The sequence below is a fragment of the Theropithecus gelada genome, chromosome 8 (assembly GCF_003255815.1).
Source record: "Theropithecus gelada isolate Dixy chromosome 8, Tgel_1.0, whole genome shotgun sequence".
NCBI classification, from domain to species: domain Eukaryota; kingdom Metazoa; phylum Chordata; class Mammalia; order Primates; family Cercopithecidae; genus Theropithecus; species Theropithecus gelada.
The window spans coordinates 121,428,335-121,452,320 of record NC_037676.1 but is presented as its reverse complement, the minus strand read 5'-3'; the positions used below and the strand labels follow the sequence as shown (position 1 = coordinate 121,452,320).

The window sequence follows — 23,986 nt, the reverse complement described above, 5'->3', positions numbered from 1 at the left end:
AGATGTCTGGGCTAATGCAAAAACAAGAATCTACAACTTTATTCAAATTTAACTCAAAGTAATGTAAAATAATTAGAAGTAAAAACTTAATTCTTCTGAGAGCTCTATTTGGAAAAGCTTCACATATCCACATACAAATATGGGTATGTTCATGCACAGGGCAAACAACTGTATACTGAAGCATAAACTCAAAGTAAGACATAAGTAGCTAGATACCAGTTCCAGTAGTGGTTAATGGTCTCTGGGGATCCCATTTTAAGCACTCTCAGATGAGGATCTTGCTCAGTTGTTAGACTATCATTAGTTTGATTAAGCGACTAAAGTTTACTTCATAAATTACTTTTGCCTACATCCAGGACTCTGCCTGAGATAGTCTGAGAAACCATACATTCCTCCAAAGGTAAGTATGTGACTATTAACACAAAGGCAATGTGATTATTGCATAATGAAGCTAAATATTATGTGGCTTGTCTATTAGGTTTATAGGTTTTCATGATCAGTTCAAGAAAATGCAGAACATATATAACTAAGGTTTTACACCAGTGGTCGACAAACTATGGCCCACAGGTGAAACCCAGCCTCCCCTTGTTTTTATAAATAAAGTTTTATTAGAACATAACCACACTCATTCATTTCTGTATTGTGTACAGCTGCTTTCATGCTATAGTTGTGACAGAGACTGTATGGCCCATGAAGCATAAATATTTACCTTCTGGCCCATTTTTTAAAAAGTGTGCCAATTCCTGGTTTACACTAAATTATACAGTTCAGTGCGAAGCCTATTTGAAATGTGTTTTTTTAGGGAGTTGTAGTTACCAATTAAAATTAAGGTTCAGGTGACTCAGCAACCAAACAAAAGGGATACTAATTTTTTATGAATAATATATTTGTATTTTATGGACATAAAAGGAAACTTTCAGGAAGGGAAGGAGGGGAGAGATGTAAAATAAAAGGCCATTTCTTTAATATCATAATAAAATTAACATTCCATCCATGAAATAAACCACAATTTGAGCTTTGATAGTCTCTCTCTCTACTAAACAAATTACTTTTGGAATGTTTTTGCATCTGGACAAAATGGTATCCAAATTGATCAGACATATAAAGTAGACAAATGAAACTAACACACGACTGCCAGTTTCTAAGGAGTGTTACGGTCGCCATCTTCGTAAAGCCAGACCCAAACTGCAACCATAACAAGCTGTCGTCATAAAGGCAAAAATCTAAGAAAAAAGAAACAAAAATTCACATCAGATTTACAATACCGACTTAAAAGCAGTGTCCTCAAGAACAAACATATGAAGATTGACCAATCTACCTAAAAACACTTCAACACTTACAAAAATATTTTACATTGATTTATTTGATGATTTGTACAACTTATTTATTCCCTCATACAATTACCCCCCACTTCCTTTAAACATTTTAGCCCCTAATAATTTTCTCATTTGTGGACGACTTTACATTGAACATTTGTTCAATTTGTTCACATTCTGGGCTCACTTATTAAGTATTTGTGAATCCCCAGGCACTGTATTTAAAAATTCAGCATGAAGTTCTATTCATGTAGTGGCTTCACAGCCAAGGAAGCCAGCAACTATCAGAACCTGAGGATTCATCAAATAATTTCTGTGATGATGGAAGGTAACTTTAAAACTCAACTAAGACAAGTGGAAATGAATTGTCAGGTTGGCTTGCTCTTGTATAGGAGACAGTCCTATGCACAAATCTACACTCTACTGTGAATTACTGTCCCGAGAATCTCTTTAGCACCAACTGTGTGTCTATCACTGCACTTCGTACATACAAACAGTAGATAGCATCCTCACCCTTTTGGGGCTTATGACCCATAGAAGACTAAAAGACAAAGAAAAAGCAGTTCAACATGATAAATGTTATGGTTTAGCACAGGGATTCTTAACTAGGAAGCTAGCTCTGGGAAGGAATACTAGATTCACCTATAGACCATTTTCACAGTTTAATTACTATTCTGCTCTTCTTTCCACCCTTCTGCTGATTGTTTCTCTGATACATTTCTAATCTAGACATTGTTTTCTGAATGAGAGCAATAGCGCTTGATATCTATTATTATGGAAAAGGAATTTTCCTATCTAATGTCCCAAATGGATGGCTGATACATTTTAGTTAGAATAAAACTCAAACTACAGATTTACTTTGGAGTGAGCACATGGATGAAACGGGATGTAATGCTGAACTCAAAGCATGTAGAGGTTTACTGAGACAGCTTCACTTAGAAAGGGAAGGACAACAGGGACAAAGTCACAAAAGAGAAGCAGCCAGAAAAGAATTACATGATGGAGAACACGGAAAACTAGGCCCTTAGGACAAAGGTGAGAAATGAAGGACCTCAGACAACCATCAAGTATTTCAGCAGCTACTATTCTTGTGAAAGTAGGTTCTAGGGTGACTATCAATAGATGTGGGGATACTTTAATGATCCAAGATATGAGAATCTAGCCTGTACCATTAAAAAGAAGGGACTAGAAGTAAGAAACATATAAAGGCAAATACAATGGGAATTGATGACTAACAGCAAGGAAAAAAGTCAAGTTCCTGAACTTTGCTTTGTAAAACTGTTAAAACCAAGGGTTTTCCAATGTGATTTTTGGATCACAAGGATTCTATGATCCTCAGGGATGATATGGTGGGTAGAGGCAGCTTTATGAAAAGAGAATGAACATCATTCAAGGCCCTCTTCACTTCAACTACAGCACCTAAACTTTTATTCTAAATTTATTGGGGTTTTAGGTAAGAATTCATTAAATGAAACTTTTATTTCTTTTATAAGCAAGTGGTAAAGTCACTAATCTATACTATAAACCTTTCAAAGCTAAAACCATGACTCCTTTTTGTTGTAATCCCACCTTCAGCCTAATTCTTCACAGGCACTCAATAAATTTTGACAAATCCTACCAGAGACTTGGGAAACTTATAATAGGTCTTGAAACCATTTGTCTTTTACCCCTCAAAACTCAAACTCTAGACATGTATTGTCTAACATGATAGCCACTAGGCACATGTGATTAAATTTATTAAAATTAACCCTAAAAATTCAGTTCCTTAGTCATACTAGTTATCTTTCTCACTCTTTCTCTCCCCCCACCAGACAGAGTCTCGGTCTGTCACTCAGACTGAAGTACAGTGGTGTGGTCTCTGCTCCCTGCAACCTCCACCTCCTGGGCTCCTGAGCTCCTGGGTAGGTAGCACTACAGGCACAAGCCACCAGGCCTGGCCAATTCTTTATTCTGGTTTGTTTTTTGTTTTTCCTTTTTCAGAGACAGGGTTTTGCTATGTTGACCAGGCTGGTCTCAAACTCCTGGCCTCAAGCAGTCCTCCCACCTCGGCCTACCGATGTGCTGGGATTATAGGCATGAGCTATGGCTCCTCAGCCTAGTTAATTTTCAATTGCTCAACAGCCACATGAGGCTAGTGGTCACCATTTTGGACAGCACTTACATGAAATATTCCTGTCACTGTAGAAAGTTCTACTAGACAGTGCTGCTCCAGACAGATTTCAATGACTATATGAGTACTGGGTTATTTATAGGCTACCTGGGGAACATAATAAAACATTAGGGTCACTAATTTGCCATATACTTATATTAAATATCACAATATTTCAGAAAATAATTTGGACTTCTGACATCTTAAAAATGATCTCTAACAACAAAAAATATATTATTTCTTCAAATTATCTATACAAAATGACAAATTAACTCCAGTATATGAATTAGATGATTTTAAAAATTTAATAAATACCCCAAGGAATGTATTTCATCTGCCTATCATCTACTACAATGGCTAGCTATTTGCCTTACTCACCTGCACTTTCCTTAATGGCAGGAACTGTAACTTACTCACCCTGTCCTCAACACCCAGCAAAATTACTTGATAAATGGTAGGCTCACAGTAACTATTCATTGAATAAAAATAAATTGCAAGCAGCTATCGAATACTAAAGAACAAAACTGGGAGATCTCCTTTACCATCTCTGAAAGTTATCAGAAGCAAAAAACACAATTCTTTTTGCAAAGTAGACATTGCTGTGCAAAGCCAAGCAGTTCTACTGGTTTGCTATGATCTTACATGAACATCAACCTCTTTGTGCTACAGTTTAATCACCCACAATACTGGGGGTGATCATGGCACTTTGCTTACAGGGTTATTGTACAGATAAATAGCTATTATATATTTAATGCTAATGGCTAGCATTAAAGAAAATGAATGTTGCCTGAGGAGTTTCTTGGAGGCCTTGACAGTAGAGCAGAAGTGCTGGTGAATGGTACTCATTGAATACTTACTGTGGCTGCTACGTTTATGTTATACTGGTTATCACTCAGGAGCGGCTGCAGGGTCATGGTTGTATTGCAGTGCAAATCATGCAGGGATGTGGCTGCTGCTTCCAATAAAAAGGCTCCAAAATAGAAGACAAATACTGTAAAATGGTAGGCAAAATCCTAAAAGAGGAGAGAAAAGACATCTGCAATTAAAAAAAAAAAATTTTTCTGTTCCTTATTTTAAATGATGAAGTTTAGGTTTAGCAAGATCAAAACATTTAATTAAACAATCTTAACTATATTCACTGTTTATCTTAGCTGCTTTAGAAATGTCAGGCTATTAGAATCCAAGTGGAAATCAATCAACCCATCTTAATTGGCACATTGGTAAACCTTTCCATATACTTAATTTTATAATATATAATTTTAGTTTGGATTAAGATGCCATAGAGATCAATGTTAATTAGGATAATATAAAAAAGCTATAACATATGCTGTCTTTAAAATTCAAGTAAAATAGCATTTAAATAACATCTTTTTATTATGGTTATTATATGTATTCATACACATTACATAATTTTATTTTTGAGCAGTTATTTTTATCATTAGAGATTCTCCACTGAAAGATACAGAAGACTAATAATAGAATTCAATAACACATATTCATATATTTCATTAAAAACTACTAACATGTACTTTGACCAAAAGTATAAGAACTCGTTTATTAGGTTTCTTTGTATGTTGCTGACATTCATATGAAGCATAACACTATTACAGTTCATATTGTCTTACCTGAATTAATATATTATCAACACATCACTGTTTTTAATAGCTCCCACATATCAGGTACCTTACGTGCATTGTTACTCATCCTTATAACCACCATTTATTGTCTCCATTTTACAAAGAATTTCTTCTTTCTTTTCAGTTAAATGACTGTTTAAAGCCACACAAATATTAACTTTGGGAGGGAGAAAAACATGTAGTGTGTCTAGTCCCAAAGTCCAGTTTCTTTAGTTTTCAGAAAAAAATTATTTTAATTGACCAAAATACATATTTATCATGTACACGATGTTCTGAAATATTTATACATTGTGGGATGGCTAAATTGAGCATATATATATATATATATATATATATATATATATATATATATATCTCCATCCTCCTATAATTATCTTTTTTGTGGGGAGAACATTTGAAATCTTTTTAAAGCATTTTTCAAGAATATAATAATACACTGTTATTAACTGTAGTCACCACGCTATATAACAGATCTCTTAAACTCATTTCTCCTAACTGAAATTTTGTATTCTTTGACCAACATTTCCCCAGTCTCCCATTACCCCATACCCTGGTAATCACCATTCTATTCTCTACTTCTGTGAATTCAACTTTTTAAGATTTCACATATAAGTGAGATCATGTGGTATTGGTCCTTCTGTGCTTGACTTATTTCACATAACATAATGTTCATCTATATTGCAAATGACAGGATTTCAGCCTTTTTAAAGGCTGAATTAGTATTGTGAATATATACTGCATTTTCTTCATTCCTCTACGACCCTTAGGTTGATTCTATATCTTGGCTGTAATGAATATGAGAATGCAGATATCTCACTGATTTCATTTCCTTTGGATATATACCCAGGTGTGGGATTGCTTGATCATATGGTAGTTCTATTTTTAACTTTTTGAGGAACTTCCACAATGTTCTCTATAATGACTGTACTAATTTACATTCCTACCAACAGTGTGTAAGGGTTCCGTTTGAAGTCTTTTCTATCAAACCTATTCTTGATTTCTATTACTGTTATAGCAATATTACAAAGGAGAGCATTGCACTGCCTTTGTAAATGGCCATACAGCAAATGATACTGTTCATAGAAATTGTTCTCACATCTGACCGGGCACGGTGGCTCACACCTGTAATCCCAGCACTCTGGGAGGCTGAGGTGGGCGGATCATGAGGTCAGGAGATAGAGACCATCCTGGCTAACACGGTGAAACCCTGTCTCTACTAAAAAATACAAAAAATTAGATGGGCCTGGTGGCAGGCACCTGTAGTCCCAGCTACTCGGGAGGCTGAGGCAGGACAATGGTGTAAACCTGGGAGGCGGAGCTTGCAGTGAGCCGAGATTGCACCACTGCACTCCAGCCTGAGCAACAGAGCAAGACTCTGTCTTAAAAAAAAAATAGGCCCAAGATGGCCGAATAGGAAGAGCTCCAGCCTCCAGCTGTGAGTGACACAGAAGACGGGTGATTTCTGCATTTTCAACTGAGGTACTGGGTTCATCTCACTGGGGAGTGCCGGACAATCGGTGCTGGTCAGCTGGTGCAGCCCGACCAGCGAGAGCTGAAGCAGGGCGAGGCATCGCCTCACCTGGGAAGCACAAGGGGGGAGGGAATCCCTTTTCCTAGCCAAGGGAAACTGAGACACACAACACCTGGAAAATTGGGTAACTCCCACCCTAATACTGTGCTTTACCAAGGGTCTTAGCAAACAGCACACCAGGAGATTATATACCACACCTGGCCCAGAGGGTCCTCTGCCCACGGAGCCTCTCTCATTGCTAGCACAGCAGTATGAGATCTAACTGCAAGGCGGCGGCAGCAGCAGCGAGGCTGGGGGAGGGGTACCAGCATTGCTGAGGCTTAAGTGGGTAAACAAAGCCACCAGGAAGCTGGGTGGAGCCCACCGCAGCTCAAGGAGGTCGGCCTGCCTCTGTAGACTCCTCCTCTGGGACAGGGCATAGCTAAACAAAAAGCAACAGAAACCTCTGCAGATGTAAATGCCCCTGTCTGATAGCTTTGAAGACAGCAGTAGAACTCCCAGCGTGAAGGCTGAGATCTGAGAACGGACAGACTGCCTGCTGATCAAGTGAGTCCCTGACCTGTGAGTAACCTAACTGGGAGACATCCCCTACTAGGTGCAGACTGACACCTCACACGGCGGGGTACACCCCTGAGATGAAGCTTCCAGAGCAAGAATCAGACAGCAACACTCGCTGTTCAGCAATATTCTATCTTCTGCAGCCTCTGCTGCTGATACCCAGGCAAACAGGGTCTGGAGTGGACCTCGAGCAAACTCCAACCGACCTACAGCTGAGAGTCCTGACTGTTAGAAGGAAAACTAACAAACAGAAAGGACACCCACACCAAAACTCCATCAGTACGTCACCATCATCAAAGATCAAAGGCAGATAAAACCACAAAGATGGGGAGAAAGCAGTGCAGAAAAGCTGGAAATTCAAAAAAATCAGAGCGCATCTCTCCCTCCAAAGGAACGCAGCTCATCGCCAGCAATGGAACAAAGCTGGATGGAGAATGACTTTGACAAGTTGAGAGAAGAAGGCTTCAGTCCATCAAACTTCTCAGAGCTAAAGGAGGGACTATGTAACCAGCACAAAGAAACTAAAAACCTTGAAAAAAGAATGGATGAATTGAAACTAGAATAATCAATGCAGAGAAGACCTTAAAAGAACTGATAGAGATGAAAACCATAACATGAGAACTACGTGACAAATGCACAAGCTTCAGTAACCAACTCGATCAACTGGAAGAAAGATTATCAGTGATTGAACATCAAATGAATGAAATGAAGCGAGAAGAGAAGTGTGGAGGAAAAAGTAAAAAGAAATGAACAAAGCTTCCAAGAAGTATAGGATTATGTGAAAAGACCAAATCTACGTCTGATTGGTGTGCATTAAAGTGAGGGGGAAAATGGAACCAAGTTGGAAAACACTCTGCAGGATATCATCCAGGAGCACTTCCCCAACCTAGTAAGGCAGGCCAACATTCAAATTCAGGAAATACAGAGAATGCCACAAAGATACTCCTCGAGAAGAGCAACTCCAGACACATAATTGTCAGATTCACCAAAGTTGAAATGAAGGAAAAAATGTTAAGGGCAGCCAGAGAGAAAGGTCGGGTTACACACAAAGGGAAGCCCATCAGACTAACAGCAGATCTCTTGGCAGAAACTCCCCAAGCCAGAAGAGAGTGGGGGCCAATATTCAACATTCTTAAAGAAAAGAATTATCAACCCAGAATTTCATATCCAGCCAAACTAAGTTTCATAAGTGAAGGAGAAATAAAATCCTTTACAGACAAGCAAACGCTTAGAGATTTTGTCACCACCAGGCCTGCCTTACAAGAGACCCTGAAGGAAGCACTAAACATGGAAAGGAACAACAAGTACCAGCCATTGCAAAAACATGTCAAAATGTAAAGTCCATTGATGCTAGGAAGAAATTGCATCACTAGCGAGCAAAATAACCAGCTAATATCATAATGACAGGATCAAGTTCACACATAACAATATTAACTTTAAATGTAAATGGACTAAATGCTCCAATTAAAAGACAAAGACTGGCAAATTGGATAAAGAGTCAAGACCCATCAGTTTGCTGTACTCAGGAGACCCATCTCACATGTAGAGACACACATAGGCTCAAATAAAGGGATGGAGGAAGATCTACCAAGCAAATGGAAAACAAAAAAAAGCAGGGGTTGCAATCCTAGTCTCTGATAAAACAGACTTTAAACCATCAAAGATCAAAAGAGACAAAGAAGGCCATTACATAATGGTAAAGGGATCAATTCAACAGGAAGAGCTAACTAGCCTAAATATATATGCACCCAATACAGGAGCACCCAGATTCATAAAGCAAGTCCTTAGAGACTTACAAAGAGACTTAGACTCCCATACAATAATAATGGGAGACTTTAACACCCCACTGTCAACATTAGACAGATCAACAAGACAAAGTTAACAAGGATATCCAGGAATTGAACTCAACTCTCTACCAAGCGGACCTAATAGACATCTACAGAACTCTCCACCCCAAATCAACAGAATACACATTCTTCTCAGCACATCACACTTATTCCAAAGTTGACCACATAGTTGGAAGTAAAGCACTCCTCAGCAAATGTACAAGAACAGAAATTATAACAAACTGTCTCTCAGACCACAGTGCAATCAAACTAGAAATCAGGACTAAGAAACTCAATCAAAACCGCTCAACTACATGGAAACTGAACAACCTCCTCCTGAATGACTACTGGGTACATAACGAAATGAAGGCAGAAATAAAGATGTTCTTTGAAACCAATGAGAACAAAGATACAACATACTAGAATCTCTGGGACACATTTAAAGCAGTGTGTAGAGGGAAATTTACAGCACTAAATGCCCACAAGAGAAAGCAGGAAAGATCTAAAATTGACACTCTAACATCACAATTAAAAGAACTAGAGCAGCAAGAGCAAACACATTCAAAAAGCTAGCAGAAGGCAAGAAATAACTAAGATCAGAGCAGAACTAAAGGAGATAGTGACACAAAAAACCCCCCCAAAAAATCAATGAATCCAGGAGCTGGTTTTTTGAAAAGATCAACAAAATTCATAGACCGCTAGCAAGACTAATAAAGAAGAAAAGAGAGAAGAATCAAATAGACGCAATAAAAAATGATAAAGGGGATATCACCACCGACCCCACAGAAATACAAACTACCATCAGAGAATACTATAAACACCTCTACACAAATAAAACTAGAAAACCTAGAAGAAATGGATAATTTCCTGGACACTTACACTCTCCCAAGACTAAACCAGGAAGAAGTTGAATCCCTGAATAGACCAATAGCAGGCTCTGAAATTGAGGCAATAATTAATAGCCTACCAACCAAAAAAAGTCCAGGACCAGACGGATTCAGAGCCGAATTCTACCAGAGGTACAAGGAGGAGTTGGTACCATTCCTTCTGAAACTATTCCAATCAATAGAAAAAGAGGGAATCCTCCCTAACTCATTTTATGAGGCCAACATCATCCTGATACCAAAGCCTGAGAGAGATACAACAAAAAAGAGAATTTTAGACCAATATCCCTGATGAACATAGATGCAAAAATCCTCAATAAAATACTGGCAAACCAAATCCAGCAGCACATCAAAAAGCTTATCCACCATGATCAAGTGGGCTTCATCCCTGGGATGCAAGGCTGGTTCAACATATGCAAATCAATGAACGTAATCCAGTATATAACAGAACCAAAGACAAAAACCACGTGATTATCTCAATAGATGCAGAAAAGGCCTTTGACAAAATTCAACAGCCCTTCATGCTAAAAACTCTCAATAAATTTGGTATTGATGGAACATATCTCAAAATAATAAGAGCTACTTATGACAAATCCACAGCCAATATCATACTGAATGGGCAAAAACTGGAAGCATTCCCTTTGAAAACTGGCACAAGACAGGGATGCCCTCTCTCACCACTCCTATTCAACATAGTGCTGGAAGTTCTGGCTAGGGCAATCAGGTAAGAGAAAGAAATAAAGGATATTCAGTTAGGAAAAGAAGAAGTCAAATTGTCCCTCTTTGCAGATGATATCATTTTATATTTAGAAAACCCCATCTTCTCAGCCCAAAATCTCCTTAAGCTGACAAGCAACTTCAGCAAAGTCTCAGGATACAAAATCAATGTGCAAAAATCACAAGCATTCTTATACACCATTAGCAGACAAACAGACAGCCAAATCATGAATGAACTCCCATTCACAATAGCTTCAAAGAGAATCAAATACCTAGGAATCTGACTTACAAGGAATGTAAAGGACCTCTTCAAGGAGAAATAAACCACTGCTCAGTGAAATAAAAGAGGACACAAACAAATGGAAGAACATACCATGCTCATGGATGGGAAGAATCAATATTGTGAAAATGGCCATACTGCCCAAGGTAATTTATAGATTCAATGCCATCCCCATTAAGCTACCAATGACTTTCTTCACAGAATTGGAAAAAACTGCTTTAAAGTTCATAGGGAACCAAAAAGAGCCCACATTGCCAAGACAATCCTAAGCCAAAAGAACAAAGCTGGAGGCATCACACTACCTGACTTCAAACTACACTACAAGGCTACAGTAACCAAAACAGCATGGTACTGGTACCAAAACAGAGATATAGACCAATGGAACAGAACAGAGTCCTCAGAAATAATACCACACATCTACAGCCATCTGATCTTTGACAAATCTGACTAAAACAAGAAATGGGGAAAGGATTCCCTATTTAATAAATGGTACTGGGAAAATTGGCTAGCCATAAGTAGAAAGCTGAAACTGGATCCTTTCCTTACTCCTTATATGAAAATTAATTCAAGATGGATTAGAGACTTAAATGTTAGACCTAAAACCATAAAAACCCTAGAGGAAAACCTAGGTAATACCATTCAGGACATAGGCATGGGCAAGGGCTTCATGTCTAAAACACCAAAAGCAATGGCAACAAAAGCCTAAATTGACAAATGGGATCTAATTAAACTAAACAGCTTCTGCACAGCAAAAGAAACTACCATCAGAGTGAACAGGCAACCTACAGAATGGGAGAAATTTTTTGCAATCTACTCATCTGACAAAGGGCTAATATCCAGAACCTATAAAGAACTCAATCAAATTTACAAGGGAAAAACAACCCCATCAAAAAGTGGGCAAAGGATATGAACAGACACTTCTCAAAAGAAGACATTCATAGAGCCAACAGACACATGAAAAAATGCTCATCACTGGCCATCAGAGAAATGCAAATCAAAATCACAGTGAGATACAATCTCACACCAGTTAGAATGGCAATCATTTAAAAAAATCAGGAAACAACAGGTGCTGGAGAGGATGTGGAGAAATAGGAACACTTTTACACTGTTGGTGGGACTGTAAACAAGTTCAACTATTGTGGAAAACAGTGTGGCAATTCCTCAAGGATCTAAAACTAGAAATACCATTTGACCCAGCTATCCCATTACTGGGCATATACCCAAAGGATTATAAATCATGCTGCTATAAAGACACATGCACATGTATGTTTATTGCAGCACTATTCACAATAGCCAAGACTTGGAACCAACCCAAATGTTCATCAATGATAGACTGGATTAAGAGAAAAGGTGGCACATATACACCATGGAATACTATGCAGCCATAAAGAAGGATGAGTCCCTGTCTTTTGTAGGGACATGGATAAAGCTAGAAACCATCATTCTGAGCAAACTACCACAAGAACAGAAAACCAAATACCGCATGTTCTCACTCATAGGTGGGAATTGAACAATGAGATCACTTGGACACAGGAAGGGGATCATCACACACCGGGTCCTACTGTGGGGATGCAGCAGGGGGTAGGGATAGCATTAGAAGATATAACTAATGTAAATGATGAGTTAATGGGTGCAGCACACCAACATGGCACATGTATAATATGTAACAAACCTGCACGTTGTGCACGTACCCTAGAAGTTAAAGTATAATAAAAATAAATAAATAAAAAATAAATTGTTCTCACATTTAAGTACATAAGAACTACAAAGATGTGCTTTCTATTAAGTAACTCTCATTTGTAAACTGATTCACAAATGCCTTCAAAAGATTTAAGAAAAGTGTTACTGGCCACATGTCTAATCTATAGCAGAGATGCTCAAATACATGTGTTTATTCAACAAATATTAGTTGATGAAGGTCAAACCCCAAATTCAAATGTCATCATTTTTAACGGCTAAATGAAATGATAGACTGTAGTAAGAAAAATTTAGGCACTCATTTAACTTACTGAGGTGAATCATCAAAAATAGTTGATCTTGTAATAAAGAGATTTGATGACAGGACCTGCAACTCCTGGTATGATCTGATCCCTTGATTTCTCCACCATTACATACCTTTTTCAATGTCACCCACATTCACCTCATTTTGGTCCCTAGGAAGCATTTTATAGCTCAAGGATGCTACTCTTTACACATAGTATTGTCTCTGCCAGAAAGGATTCTGCCCACAAGCAATTACTGCTTGCCCTTTCCCCCCTCTCTCTCTATTCCTGCCAATTTTGCTTCTTCCTACCTCCTTTTCAGAAGTATCTGAATTGTGGTTTCAAGGCTTTCCTGTCCAATCCTATTCTTTTGCCTTTCATCTTTTATAGGTGTTACTTCCCAATACACTTCTTGCGCTTCTCACTCCGTATGCTTTGGTCATCCTATCCAGCCAGGGTCATATATACTCTTGGTGTTGGGAGAAAGTACATAGTATGGAATTTACGGCAATTCCAGTGTGAAAATCACGATGGAGGTTCCTGGATTTTTAGAGCCTCTAGTAACCTGCACTGGAGAGCGACAAGTCTTTGAAAAGCAGCTCCTAGTACTAGACCTGGTAGAAAAGAAACACTTGATCATGAGACACCAGTGGCCAGGCATCCAGAACTGCTTATTTTGAGTTGGGTTCCATGGAAGCCACTAACTCAAAAAGTCAGGTGGGCCAGCAGCTGTCTCCTTGTGATAGGAAGGACACATATATTGACCTGAGCAAGACCAGTTAACAAGAGTTAACTGCATGAGCAGGTAGCCTAGGCTCTCACATTATTCACCAGAGTGGAACTGCTCTCCTTCCTCAGTTCATACCTATGGCCACAGGGAAGAGGGATTTCCTTATGCCCACCTGAAGGAGAAAAAAACCCTGAGCTTTGTTTTTGGAAGAGTTGGCTCCTATGTGCTTGCAAGGTGGAAAGGAACAGCAGCTGTATTGTATGTGCATTATAGCCACATTCAGAGTTGGCTTCGAAAGACTGGTTAGGGAATATTTTCCCAGTTGGTAGAGCTGAGTGATGATGCATGTCACACACTTTGCTCAGAAAGAAAAGTGGCCCATGGCTGGGTGCGGTGGTGTGTGTCTTTAATCCCAGCACTTTGGGAGGCCGAGGTGGTGGATCACTTGAGGTCAGGAGTTCCAGACCAGCCTAGCCAACATGGCAAAAGCCCATCTCTACTAAGAATACAAAAATTAGCTGGGCATGGTGGTGCATGCCAGTAATCCCAGTTACTCAGAAGGCTGAGGCAGGAGAATTGCTTGAATCCAGGAGGCGGAGGTTGTAATGAGCAGGGATCCTGCCACTGCACTCCATGCTGGGCGATAGAGGAAGACTCCGTCTCAAAAAAAAAAAAAAAAGAAGGAAAGAAAAGAGGCCCATAGTGAGAATATACATAGACTGATAATCAATAGCAAACAGCCTACTGTACTTGTCAGGGCCATGGGATAAAACAGATCAAAGCTTCAGGGACAAGGAAGGGATATGGGATTAGGCATACTATGTGAAGATCTTTCTGTCACTTGGTAATGCTTACCAGAAGCATCGCTTTGGAATGCTACGTAGCCAAAAGGACCCTTCCAGTTGATGTTAGCAATCCTTTGTCATCAACCACCCCATACCTGGCATTATGGGCACATAAACAGAGTACCCATGGTCAGAGAAAGTGGCCATGGAAAGGCCCAAGAGCATGGCTTCCTTATTGCCAAAGATGATCTACCCACTGCTTCCTCTGAATGTTGAACTGTCAGCAACAGAGACTAACTCTGAGCTCTGGATAAGGGATTATCCTCAAGGGGACCAACCAGTCACCTGTAGTAAGTGTAAACTGAGCTCCTACCTTCCTGGAGGGCAAAATATTTCACTCTCACAAAAACAAACACCCGTAATGGTTATTCTTACAAAAATAGAATTACCTAGGGCATTGATTTATGAATTTGCTTTTCTGACTCTTAGAGCTTGAGCCACCAGCTATATCCAATGATTTACAGACTGCATTCACTCACAGGCTTTCACTCTGTCTCTGATCAAGGAAACTACTACTCAGCAAAGCCTGAGTGGAAATGGGTGCCTACCCCTGGGTTGGTTGCATCACGTACTGCACCACCTAGAAGCTGCTGGCCTGGCCTGATAGCACAAAGGAACGGCTGGCTGAAGGTATAGCTTGGAGGCACTAGTCTGTGAGGATGGGGGTCATCCTTTAGGATGCAGTAGATACACTGAAGAAGAGCTTCCTACATGTTATTGTGTCTTCATTGGAAGAATGGAAATTTAGGGGTAAAAGCAAGAGTTTCTCCAGTTGTCATCACTTCTAATAACCTGCTGAAATCCTTTATGATTTCTGCCTCCACAACTCTAGGTTTTTCATGGTCAAGGGTCCTTGTCCCCAAAGGGGTACTCTTGACAGAGGATACAGCAATAGCCCCACTGAGCTACAAGGTATGGCTACCCCCTGGCCACTTTGGACTCTTTTGCCCAGGGACAAAAAGGCAAGAAGAGGAGTTACCATCTTGACAAAGGTAGTTGCCACTAACATCAGGAGAAGGCAGAGCTGCTGGAAGTCAGGATGGCAGTAAAGGGCATGTATTGCCCTAGTGTATGTGCCACAGGAGGGCGAGAGGAATTATATGTAGACCTCAGACGATCTACCTGAGATCTTCTCGGAAGTCTCTCTGCCAAATGTGACTAAAAACAAACAAGTGTAGCAACGCTGGCCTGAAGCAGATGTGGTTGCCAGGTGCCCTCACTCTCTCCTGAATGAGAGTTTGGATTCACCACCAGGAAATCACTGAGAACACCAGACAGGAAAGCTGAGAAGAGGAATGGAAAATGGTCAGTGGAAGAGGAAGATGAGTACCAGTTGGCCTTGAGACCAACTCCAGTGAACGGAGATGTCATGTATCCCTCTAGCCTCTCTCCTTTAAGTCTGTCTTCAGGAAGAAAGGCACACTGGAACCCTGGAGGAGCGACTCCCCAGATGCATATGGAGAAATGGATCTGCAGTATGAGATGAGAGACTGGAGCATCTAATTGTGCACTGCACACATTTTCCATCAGGAAGGAACTTGATGTTTAGCTGTGAGGTGTGCAGGTAGCTGACAGCCTCCAGCTTCAGTGGATTTGGGATCTGCTACAATGCGTGAGCCAAGGCCACATTCTTCCTGGATATCCCCCATCCCCACAAGTGACAGCACAGTGGAGGTACTAGTGATTGGCCACTTGTGCCCAACACACAACTCTCGAAGGACAGGCTATGCTCTGAAGTTTTGTATGGATTTGGTCAAGACTTTGTGGAGTGTATCATTCTTGGTTTTCTTCCTGATCTTACTTCCTCACTTCCTCCTTTATTTTCTTTTACAAGTGTTATCTGCCCTTTTCCTTAAACAAACAATAACAACAAAATGCACAAAAAGCCCAAACCAAAACTCTTGTACTTCTATATCCATCTTAAGAGTCTACTTTCCAGTGGAGCTGAGATGACACATATGTTTTGGCACGCTAGGCTTTTCCTTTTTGGCAACTAACATAACATTAATTGATGCATTAATTACGTAACAATTTCTTTACTTACATTGTCTACTACAACAAACTCTTTGAGAGCAACTGCTAGATCTCTTTTTTCACAATTGTATTCCCAGGGCCTAGTATAGGGCCAACTACTCAGTAAATCTTCCCAACCCCTGGAGAGCTGTACCTATATTTGTATTTGGCCATCCTGAGCACACTATTCCAATTTGTGCCAGGTGTGGGATGTGCACTGGATGTGCGCAGAAGGGCTTCCACAAGGCTCACTCATTGCATTTGACAGCCCAGATCATTTCTGCTAAGTCAGTGGTTCTCAAATGTTAGCCTGCATCAGAACCACCTGGAGAGCTTGTTTAAACACAGACAACTGAGTCCTCCTCCCAGAGTTTCTGACTTAGCAGGTCAGGGTGGAACCTGAGAATGTCCATTTTTGACATGTTTCCAGATGCTGCTGCTCTTCTGGCCAGGACCACCATTTGTGAATCTCTGCCTTAGGCTCCTGGCCTCTACTTACTAGCAGATGAACCCAGCCTCTTTCTGAGTTGCCTTCATGTGCTCTTGCTCTTTCACCAATCTTATGAATGCTCACACGCCCCAAGCACTGCCCACTTGTTTGCCTTTTCCTTAGGCAACCTCAGCCTCAAGCAGAGCTTTTTTTTTTCCCCGGGCCCCCCTGCACCCCCCACGAGTGACTACATCTCATATTCTTGTCTTAAGCCCATGCTTTGCTCTTCGGTTCAGGGTCAAAATTCCATCTACTAGTTAAAAAAAAGAAAAAGAAAAAAGCTGCATTGTGTATAGGGGGATCCTGGTTTACAGTAACAGCAGCAAGAAAAACGGATGACAACCACTTTGAACCTCAGTTTTCTCATTTGTAAAAATGAGAACAAGAATACTTATCCATAAAGAATTGTCATTAAGGTCAAATAAGCAAATGAATATAGGGCCAGAAAATATAGCTGAGGACATGTAAGATATTAAGCAGTGGATAGAGCTGGAGGCCGTTATTCTAAGTGAAGTAACTCACTTATTTGAAATATTGTATGTTCTCAGTTGTCAGTGGGAGCCAAGCTATGGGCACACAAAGGTATACAGAGTGGTAGAATGGACACTGGAGACTCAGGAGTGGGTGAGGAGACGGGAAGGAGGGATGAAAAGAAACTACATATTGGGTACAATGTATACTACTTAGGGGACTGTTACACTAACATCTCAGATTTCACCACTATGCAATTCATTCATGTAATAATAAACCACTTTCACCCTACAAGCTATTGAAATAGAAAATATTTTAAAAAATAAAAATATGTTAAGTGATGTCCACAACAGGCAAATGATCAAATGTGTGCCAGTTATACTTGGGGGGGATGAAGGGAAACATGTTTAATTGCATAAGATTTTTTAAATAGCTCTATTTTCTAAAATGTATCTTTCCTTAGTACCCTTCCCCTACAAAAGAGACTATAAATTTAGAATCTTCTGTTTAAAGTTCTGGTATTTTTTCCTCTCCAGAAAAAAAAACAGAAACGCTATTTCAAAATCAAAATCTCCTTATTTTCCTGGAATAGAATGAGGCAAGTATTTAGTACTTTATATCTGTTATTAGATACTATATTTTTATTTCACTATTTATATCAAAGCTAGAAAGTTCAGAAAAAATTGCTGAAGCCATCATGAATGTAAATTTAATTTCTTCATAAAACCCAGAAGACATAGCAAACTCATTATCCTACAACAAATACATCTAGAAAATAAGTTCTTTATCAAAATGCATTCTTGCTTCCTTCAAGCATGGTATAAAGTGGTAATAAGCTTATCACAGGGGAAAACAACTATTTTTGAGCCATTAACATCTAACAGTTCCAGAATGCAACAATTGTTACCAACTTGTGACAATTCCATTATATACATGGCTAAAACGTTTTCCTGGGAGAGTGTACAAAATATATTACCAAACCTATCAAAAGTAAGCCATATAGGCCAGGCGCAGTGGCTCAAGCCTGTAATCCCAGCACTTTGGGAGGCCGAGACGGGTGGATCATGAGGTCAGGAGATCGAGACCATCCTGGCTAACACGGTGAAACCCCGTCTCTACTAAAAAATACAAAAAAAAAAAAAAAAAAAAAACTAGCCGGGTGAGGTGGCGGGCGCCTGTAGTCTCAGCTACTCGGGAGGCTGAGGCAGGAGAATGGCGTGGACCCGGGAGGCGGAGCTTGCAGTGAGCTGAGATCCAGCCACTGCACTCCAGCCTGGGAGACAGAGCGAGACTCCGTCTCAAAAAAAAAAAAAAAAGTAAGCCATATAATAAAAAATGACTGAATAAAAACACAGAAACAAAACCAAAAACGACACACACACAAAAGAAGAAAAAAAAGAGAAATCCTTTCTAGATAGGGAAAACATTTAATAAATTCCATGAAGACAAGAGTTGGCTCTTAGAATGCATGCCTACCATACAATCAACCCTGTGTATTGCTATTACCATTTTTTGCCTCAGTAACAGTGGACTACTCCAGCTAAAAGACCACAGGTAACCTTTGCAGCTGACCTGTGAAACAAAGATTTCCAATTTCAGCTGTCACTTTCATAGAGTAGCACAATTAAAACAACAGAAACGCTTACATTTAATTTCCTGAACATCAGATATAATGCTACAAATGGGTGGGAAATGCAAACTTTGAAAAACAAATAAGTTAATAAGGACATGAATGACTGTACTCAATACCAAAGATGATACTACCATTTTACAGAGGAAGAAATTAAAATTGAGAGAGGTTAACAATTGTGCCCAAGGCCACACAGCTACTAAGCAAACCAGATCTATGCTCAAAGCCCATGCAGGACTGTAACCACTGTACCCCACTTCCTTCTTAGCTTTATAGTAAGCTGTGCCATTTGCCCCGGGGCTGGCTTAAAGGCCAGCCACACTCCCTACACTTCACCGCTAATAACATTTAGGATTACAGTTCCTCTTACGCCCTATAAATAAAACAAGAACAGATATTTTTCTCTAACATCTGCACTAAAGCTGTGGAACAATATGCCGTTATACGTGAAAGGAATATACATAAAGCCTGACTGAAGGTCTGAGGTAAGCTTCTAAACACCAAAGTGTGATTATAACCTAATGGGGGTCCTTCCTGAACTTCACTGAAGCACTGTGATCCACTGAGTCATTCTAAAACAGTCTTAGAGAATGAATGGCTGCAAGCATGACAGACAAGTTCTATATGTTAAGCAAAAAGTTGACCTAATTTAATGGTTCATAATTTTAAAAGTTGTGTTGATTGCAAATTCAATTATTTTATTTTATTTATTTATTTTATTTTGAGAGACAAGGTCTTGCTCTGTCTCCTTGGCTGGAGTGCAGTGGTGCGATCATGGCTCACTGCAGCCTCGACCTTCTGGGCTCAAGTGATCCTCCTGCCTCAACTTCCTGAGTAGCTGGGACTACAGGAGTGCAACACCACGTCCAGCTATTTTTTGTAGTTTTTATAGAGACGGGGTTTCACCATGTTTCCCAGGCTGGCCTTGAACTCCTAGTCTCAAGTGATCTTCCTGCCTCAGCTTCCCAAAGTCTTGGGACTATAGGCATGAGCCACCGTACTTGGCCACAAATTCTTTTTATTCATTTTTTTTTTTTGAGATGGAGTCTTGCTCTGTCACCCAGGCTGGAGGTACAGTGGCACAATCTGGGCTCACTGCAACCTATGCCGGGTTCAAGCAATTCTTCTGCCTCTGCCTCCTGACTAGCTGGGACTACAGGCACACACCACCATGCCTGGCTAATTTTTGTACTTTTAGTAGAGATGGGGTGTCGCCATTTTGGCCAGGTTGGTCTCGAACTCCTGACCTTGTGATTCACCTGCCTCGGCCTCCCAAAGTGCTGAGATTACAGGCATGAGCCACCATACCCGGCCACAAATTCATTTTTAAAAACTCACCAATTCTTTTTAATTTGGGACAGACATTGATTATCAATATGAAACATGCCCTTTTCTAAGTATTTATTTTCTGAAAAAAAATATATATTTAAATATCTGAGGCAGAAATTAATGGAAAATTTCAAGATACATGTGACAACCTTTAGATCCCAAAGGCATTTGTTCACTTGTTTGATAATTGTAATGCAATTCATTTGCTGTATGAAATGAAACAGTTTTTGAGTAAGAGTCATCTAAGCTGTGGGAGTAACAGAATTATTTCTCAGCTCTATCAACACAGAGATTTCACAAACTGAAGCCCTGTTGTCCATCAAGGCAGCCACACAGCACCACAGTGGTTTCTGTGGTTGGACCTCTTCTCTCCCATTAGAGGCAACTGGCAGAACTGGGAGTCTGGCATTTCAGAACAGAATAGGATATAGGTTTCTCCCATCCTCCTGCAGTAGACTTAAAAAAAAAAAAGCCCTTACCAGGAAGTTCCAGTTAGCTTCAATTTGAGTCACCATGCCGGAGAGGAACATGCCCAGAAAGAGAAGCGAAAAGAAAAACGCCGTCACGGACACAAACATGACCCATCCTTGTAGCAGAGGTAGAGGAACATTGGAGGAGGCAACCAAAATCCAGACGAGACCCCCGAACAGCTGAAAGAAAAAAAGAAAGAGGGTAATTGGTTTGCTTAAAAGATACCTTTCATACAACAGAATTCAACATGCTTGTATTACCCTCAGTGTTGCCTTCATTTTCCTCCCAGACCCCTGCACATATTCCAGCAACCCCACCCCTTCGATTTTCTCCTTATCATGCAAGATGCCTTCTTTCCTCAGGTGCAAGACCAATCCTTTGGCTTGGAGAACTGATCCATCTCCACACCTGTATCTTCAAGTTGGACTCTCTTCTTCAACCCATGTACATGCCCAGCATTCCTTCATCATTGACAAATACCTTCCTTTGACTTTATCGATTCTCTGACTACCACCTTTTCAATGAAGGTATTTTTTCAGTCAACCACACAGTAAGGGGAACGTCACACACCGGGGCCTGTTGTGGGGTGGGGGTAGTGGGGAGGGATAGCATTAGGAGATATACCTAATGTAAATGACGAGTTAATGGGTGCAGCACACCAACATGGCACATGTACAATAGAACATAAAGCATTAAAAAAACAACAAAAAAAATCATTGTCTACCCCAAGGCCATGAAGATACTCTGTTAGGTGTTTCTTCTAAAACCTTCATTATTTTTACTTTTCACATTTAAATCTACAACCTGTCTTATACTGATTTTTGCATTTGGTATGAGGTAGGGGGTCAAGATTCAGTTTTTCCCCATATGTATATTCAATTGACCCAGTGTCATTTACTGAAATGACCATACTTTCAAGAGTCTACTGTTGTCAATCAGGAGACCATATGCTGTGGGTTTGGTTCTGTTCCATTCTGTTCCACTGGGCTATCATTATGACAAAATATTGCACTGTCTTTAGACTAATCCCCTAAGCACCTGACATTTTAAAAAATCAGTAAATAGCATCATTTAAAAACTTCATGTTCTATTTGTCATGAGAATATAAATAAAATATATATTTACTGATCTTAAAAAAAAATCATCTTTGCCTGGTCTCCACTTCCTCTCCCTGAAGTTGCTCTTCATATCACTATAAACCAGCTCCTGATCTCATTGCTCCTTAGAGAGTTTGTTAGTAAAAAATGGCTAGAATAATAGTTGCAGCTGTTGTATATGGTGGTAAACAATAAAAACTACCATCGTTTATTGAGTATCTATTATGTATTGGACAGAGGAATAAGTACTTCACATATCTGTAGATCTAAGTATCAGTAAATACCTATTACATTTCAGGCTTTATGCCAGGTGCTGGGAATCAAATGGTAAACAGGTTACACTTGGTTTCTGTCACCACAGAACTCACAGTCTATTAAAGAGACAAGTAAGCAAGTGATTAAAAAGCTGCTTCATAAATGTCACAATTGGGCAAATACTGGGCACTGCAGGTCCACACAGCAAGGGCTCTAAATCCAGATTTGAAAATGCTTCCTAGAAGCAACGATTCAAAGCACAGGACTATGGGGTAAAGCAGAGGGAGGAAAGGGAGGTTCCAGGATGGGAGCTGAGAAGAGCCCCGCACAGGTGAAGAACAAAGCTCAGCAAGACAGGAGGGTCATGCGCTGGTGGGGAATGGAGAGAACTGCACGGGAGACTGAGCGAGGAGGTGCTGAAGCTCGGGCCAAGGAACCGAACTTCACCTAAGGGCGACGGCAAAGCCAAGATCATCTTGAGCAGAAACTAGCATGGTCAAGATTTGCCTTTGGAAATTTTTCTGTGGCTAGAATGTGAGAACAGACTGGAGAAGAAAGGGTGGATGGCGGGGGAGCACATCTCTGTGTTTCTCTAGCTCTATCAACACAGAGATTTCACTAACATGGTGTAACACAGGAGACTGTTACACCAACAGAGTGTAAGAATCAGAACACTGAGGACAGAGAGAAAGGAATAGATTAGAGTGAAATTTAGAAGTAGACATGATAATAGTTGGTAACATATCAGATGTGAGACACGACAGAAAAAGGACAGATAAGGAAAATCCTCAGATTTCTGGCATGGGCCACTAGGCTTGAGAGAACACTGCAGGAGAAATGGTGTGAAGACAATGAGTTTTATGCATCTATCACCATTGGTCTCCTCCATACTACCATGCATTCTTTACATGGCATTCCAAGCCATTTGTGACCTGACATGCCTTTTTCATCCTTGTCTCTTGCCACTATGCTCCTCACATTTTGTATTAGGGCGAGAAAAAAAAACCACAGTTCCAAGACAAAGATCTTTCACATCAGAGTGGCCTGTTACTTGCATGCCGTAAATGTCATTTCCTCCCTATGTGTACTTGAGATTCTCCCACTCATATCTAATCTTGAGCACATCATTTACAACATTTTTCCTGAGATCCACCCCTGCTCAGTTATGCCTCCCTCCTCTGGGCAACCTCCCTATTGGGCTTTGTTACATCAGTGAGATACACTGTAATTAAATCCCTTTGGCTCTCCATCTGCACTACCAGGCCTTCTTGGCAGCATACTGTTTTATGTCTCTGCATCCCAAGTCATTTATTAATCTACACAATAATCCTTTCCTAACCATCAGTCAGGTACTATGCTAGATTTGGCAGCACAAAACCTTAGGCTACATACCTGCCCTGAAGACACCTCAAGCGAGAATCAATCTCTCTCTCTCTCTCACACACACACACACACACACACACCCAGAGAGAGTGAGAGATAGAGCACGCGCTCAATTATTTGCTTAGTAAACAAGTTAGTGCTCATATGAGAACCGTTTGAGCTCCAAATATTAAAAATCAATACTCATCTTTACATTGCATTTAAGTATCTAGATATCCAAATTACTCCACAAGTCACTGAAAGTTAAAAACACAAGTTTTTAATTATATGATTATATAATTTGTTACTACTTTGAAGAAACATTTTTGAAAGCATAAATGATCACTTGAGCAATGGTAAATCACCAGTCTAAAAAAATGTATGGTTGTGGTGTGTACCTCGAGTCCTAATGT

The 23,986-nt window shown here is 40.0% G+C and overlaps 1 protein-coding gene across 2 annotated transcripts in view; it reads right to left on the bottom strand.

Moving 5' to 3' along the window:
- Window positions 1-943: 943 nt before the first annotated feature.
- Window positions 944-23,986, bottom strand: part of MAL2 (mal, T cell differentiation protein 2) — a 33,726-nt gene continuing 10,683 nt past the window's right edge. For both annotated transcript variants that reach the window (XM_025394574.1, XM_025394573.1), the window contains 3 exons: window positions 20,868-21,038; window positions 4,323-4,478; window positions 944-1,223 (listed from right to left, as the gene is read on the bottom strand). In XM_025394574.1, coding sequence (XP_025250359.1) covers window positions 1,152-1,223; window positions 4,323-4,478; window positions 20,868-21,038 — 399 coding nt within the window. In that variant the 3' untranslated portion in view covers window positions 944-1,151. The remainder of the gene's footprint in view (window positions 1,224-4,322; window positions 4,479-20,867; window positions 21,039-23,986) is intronic.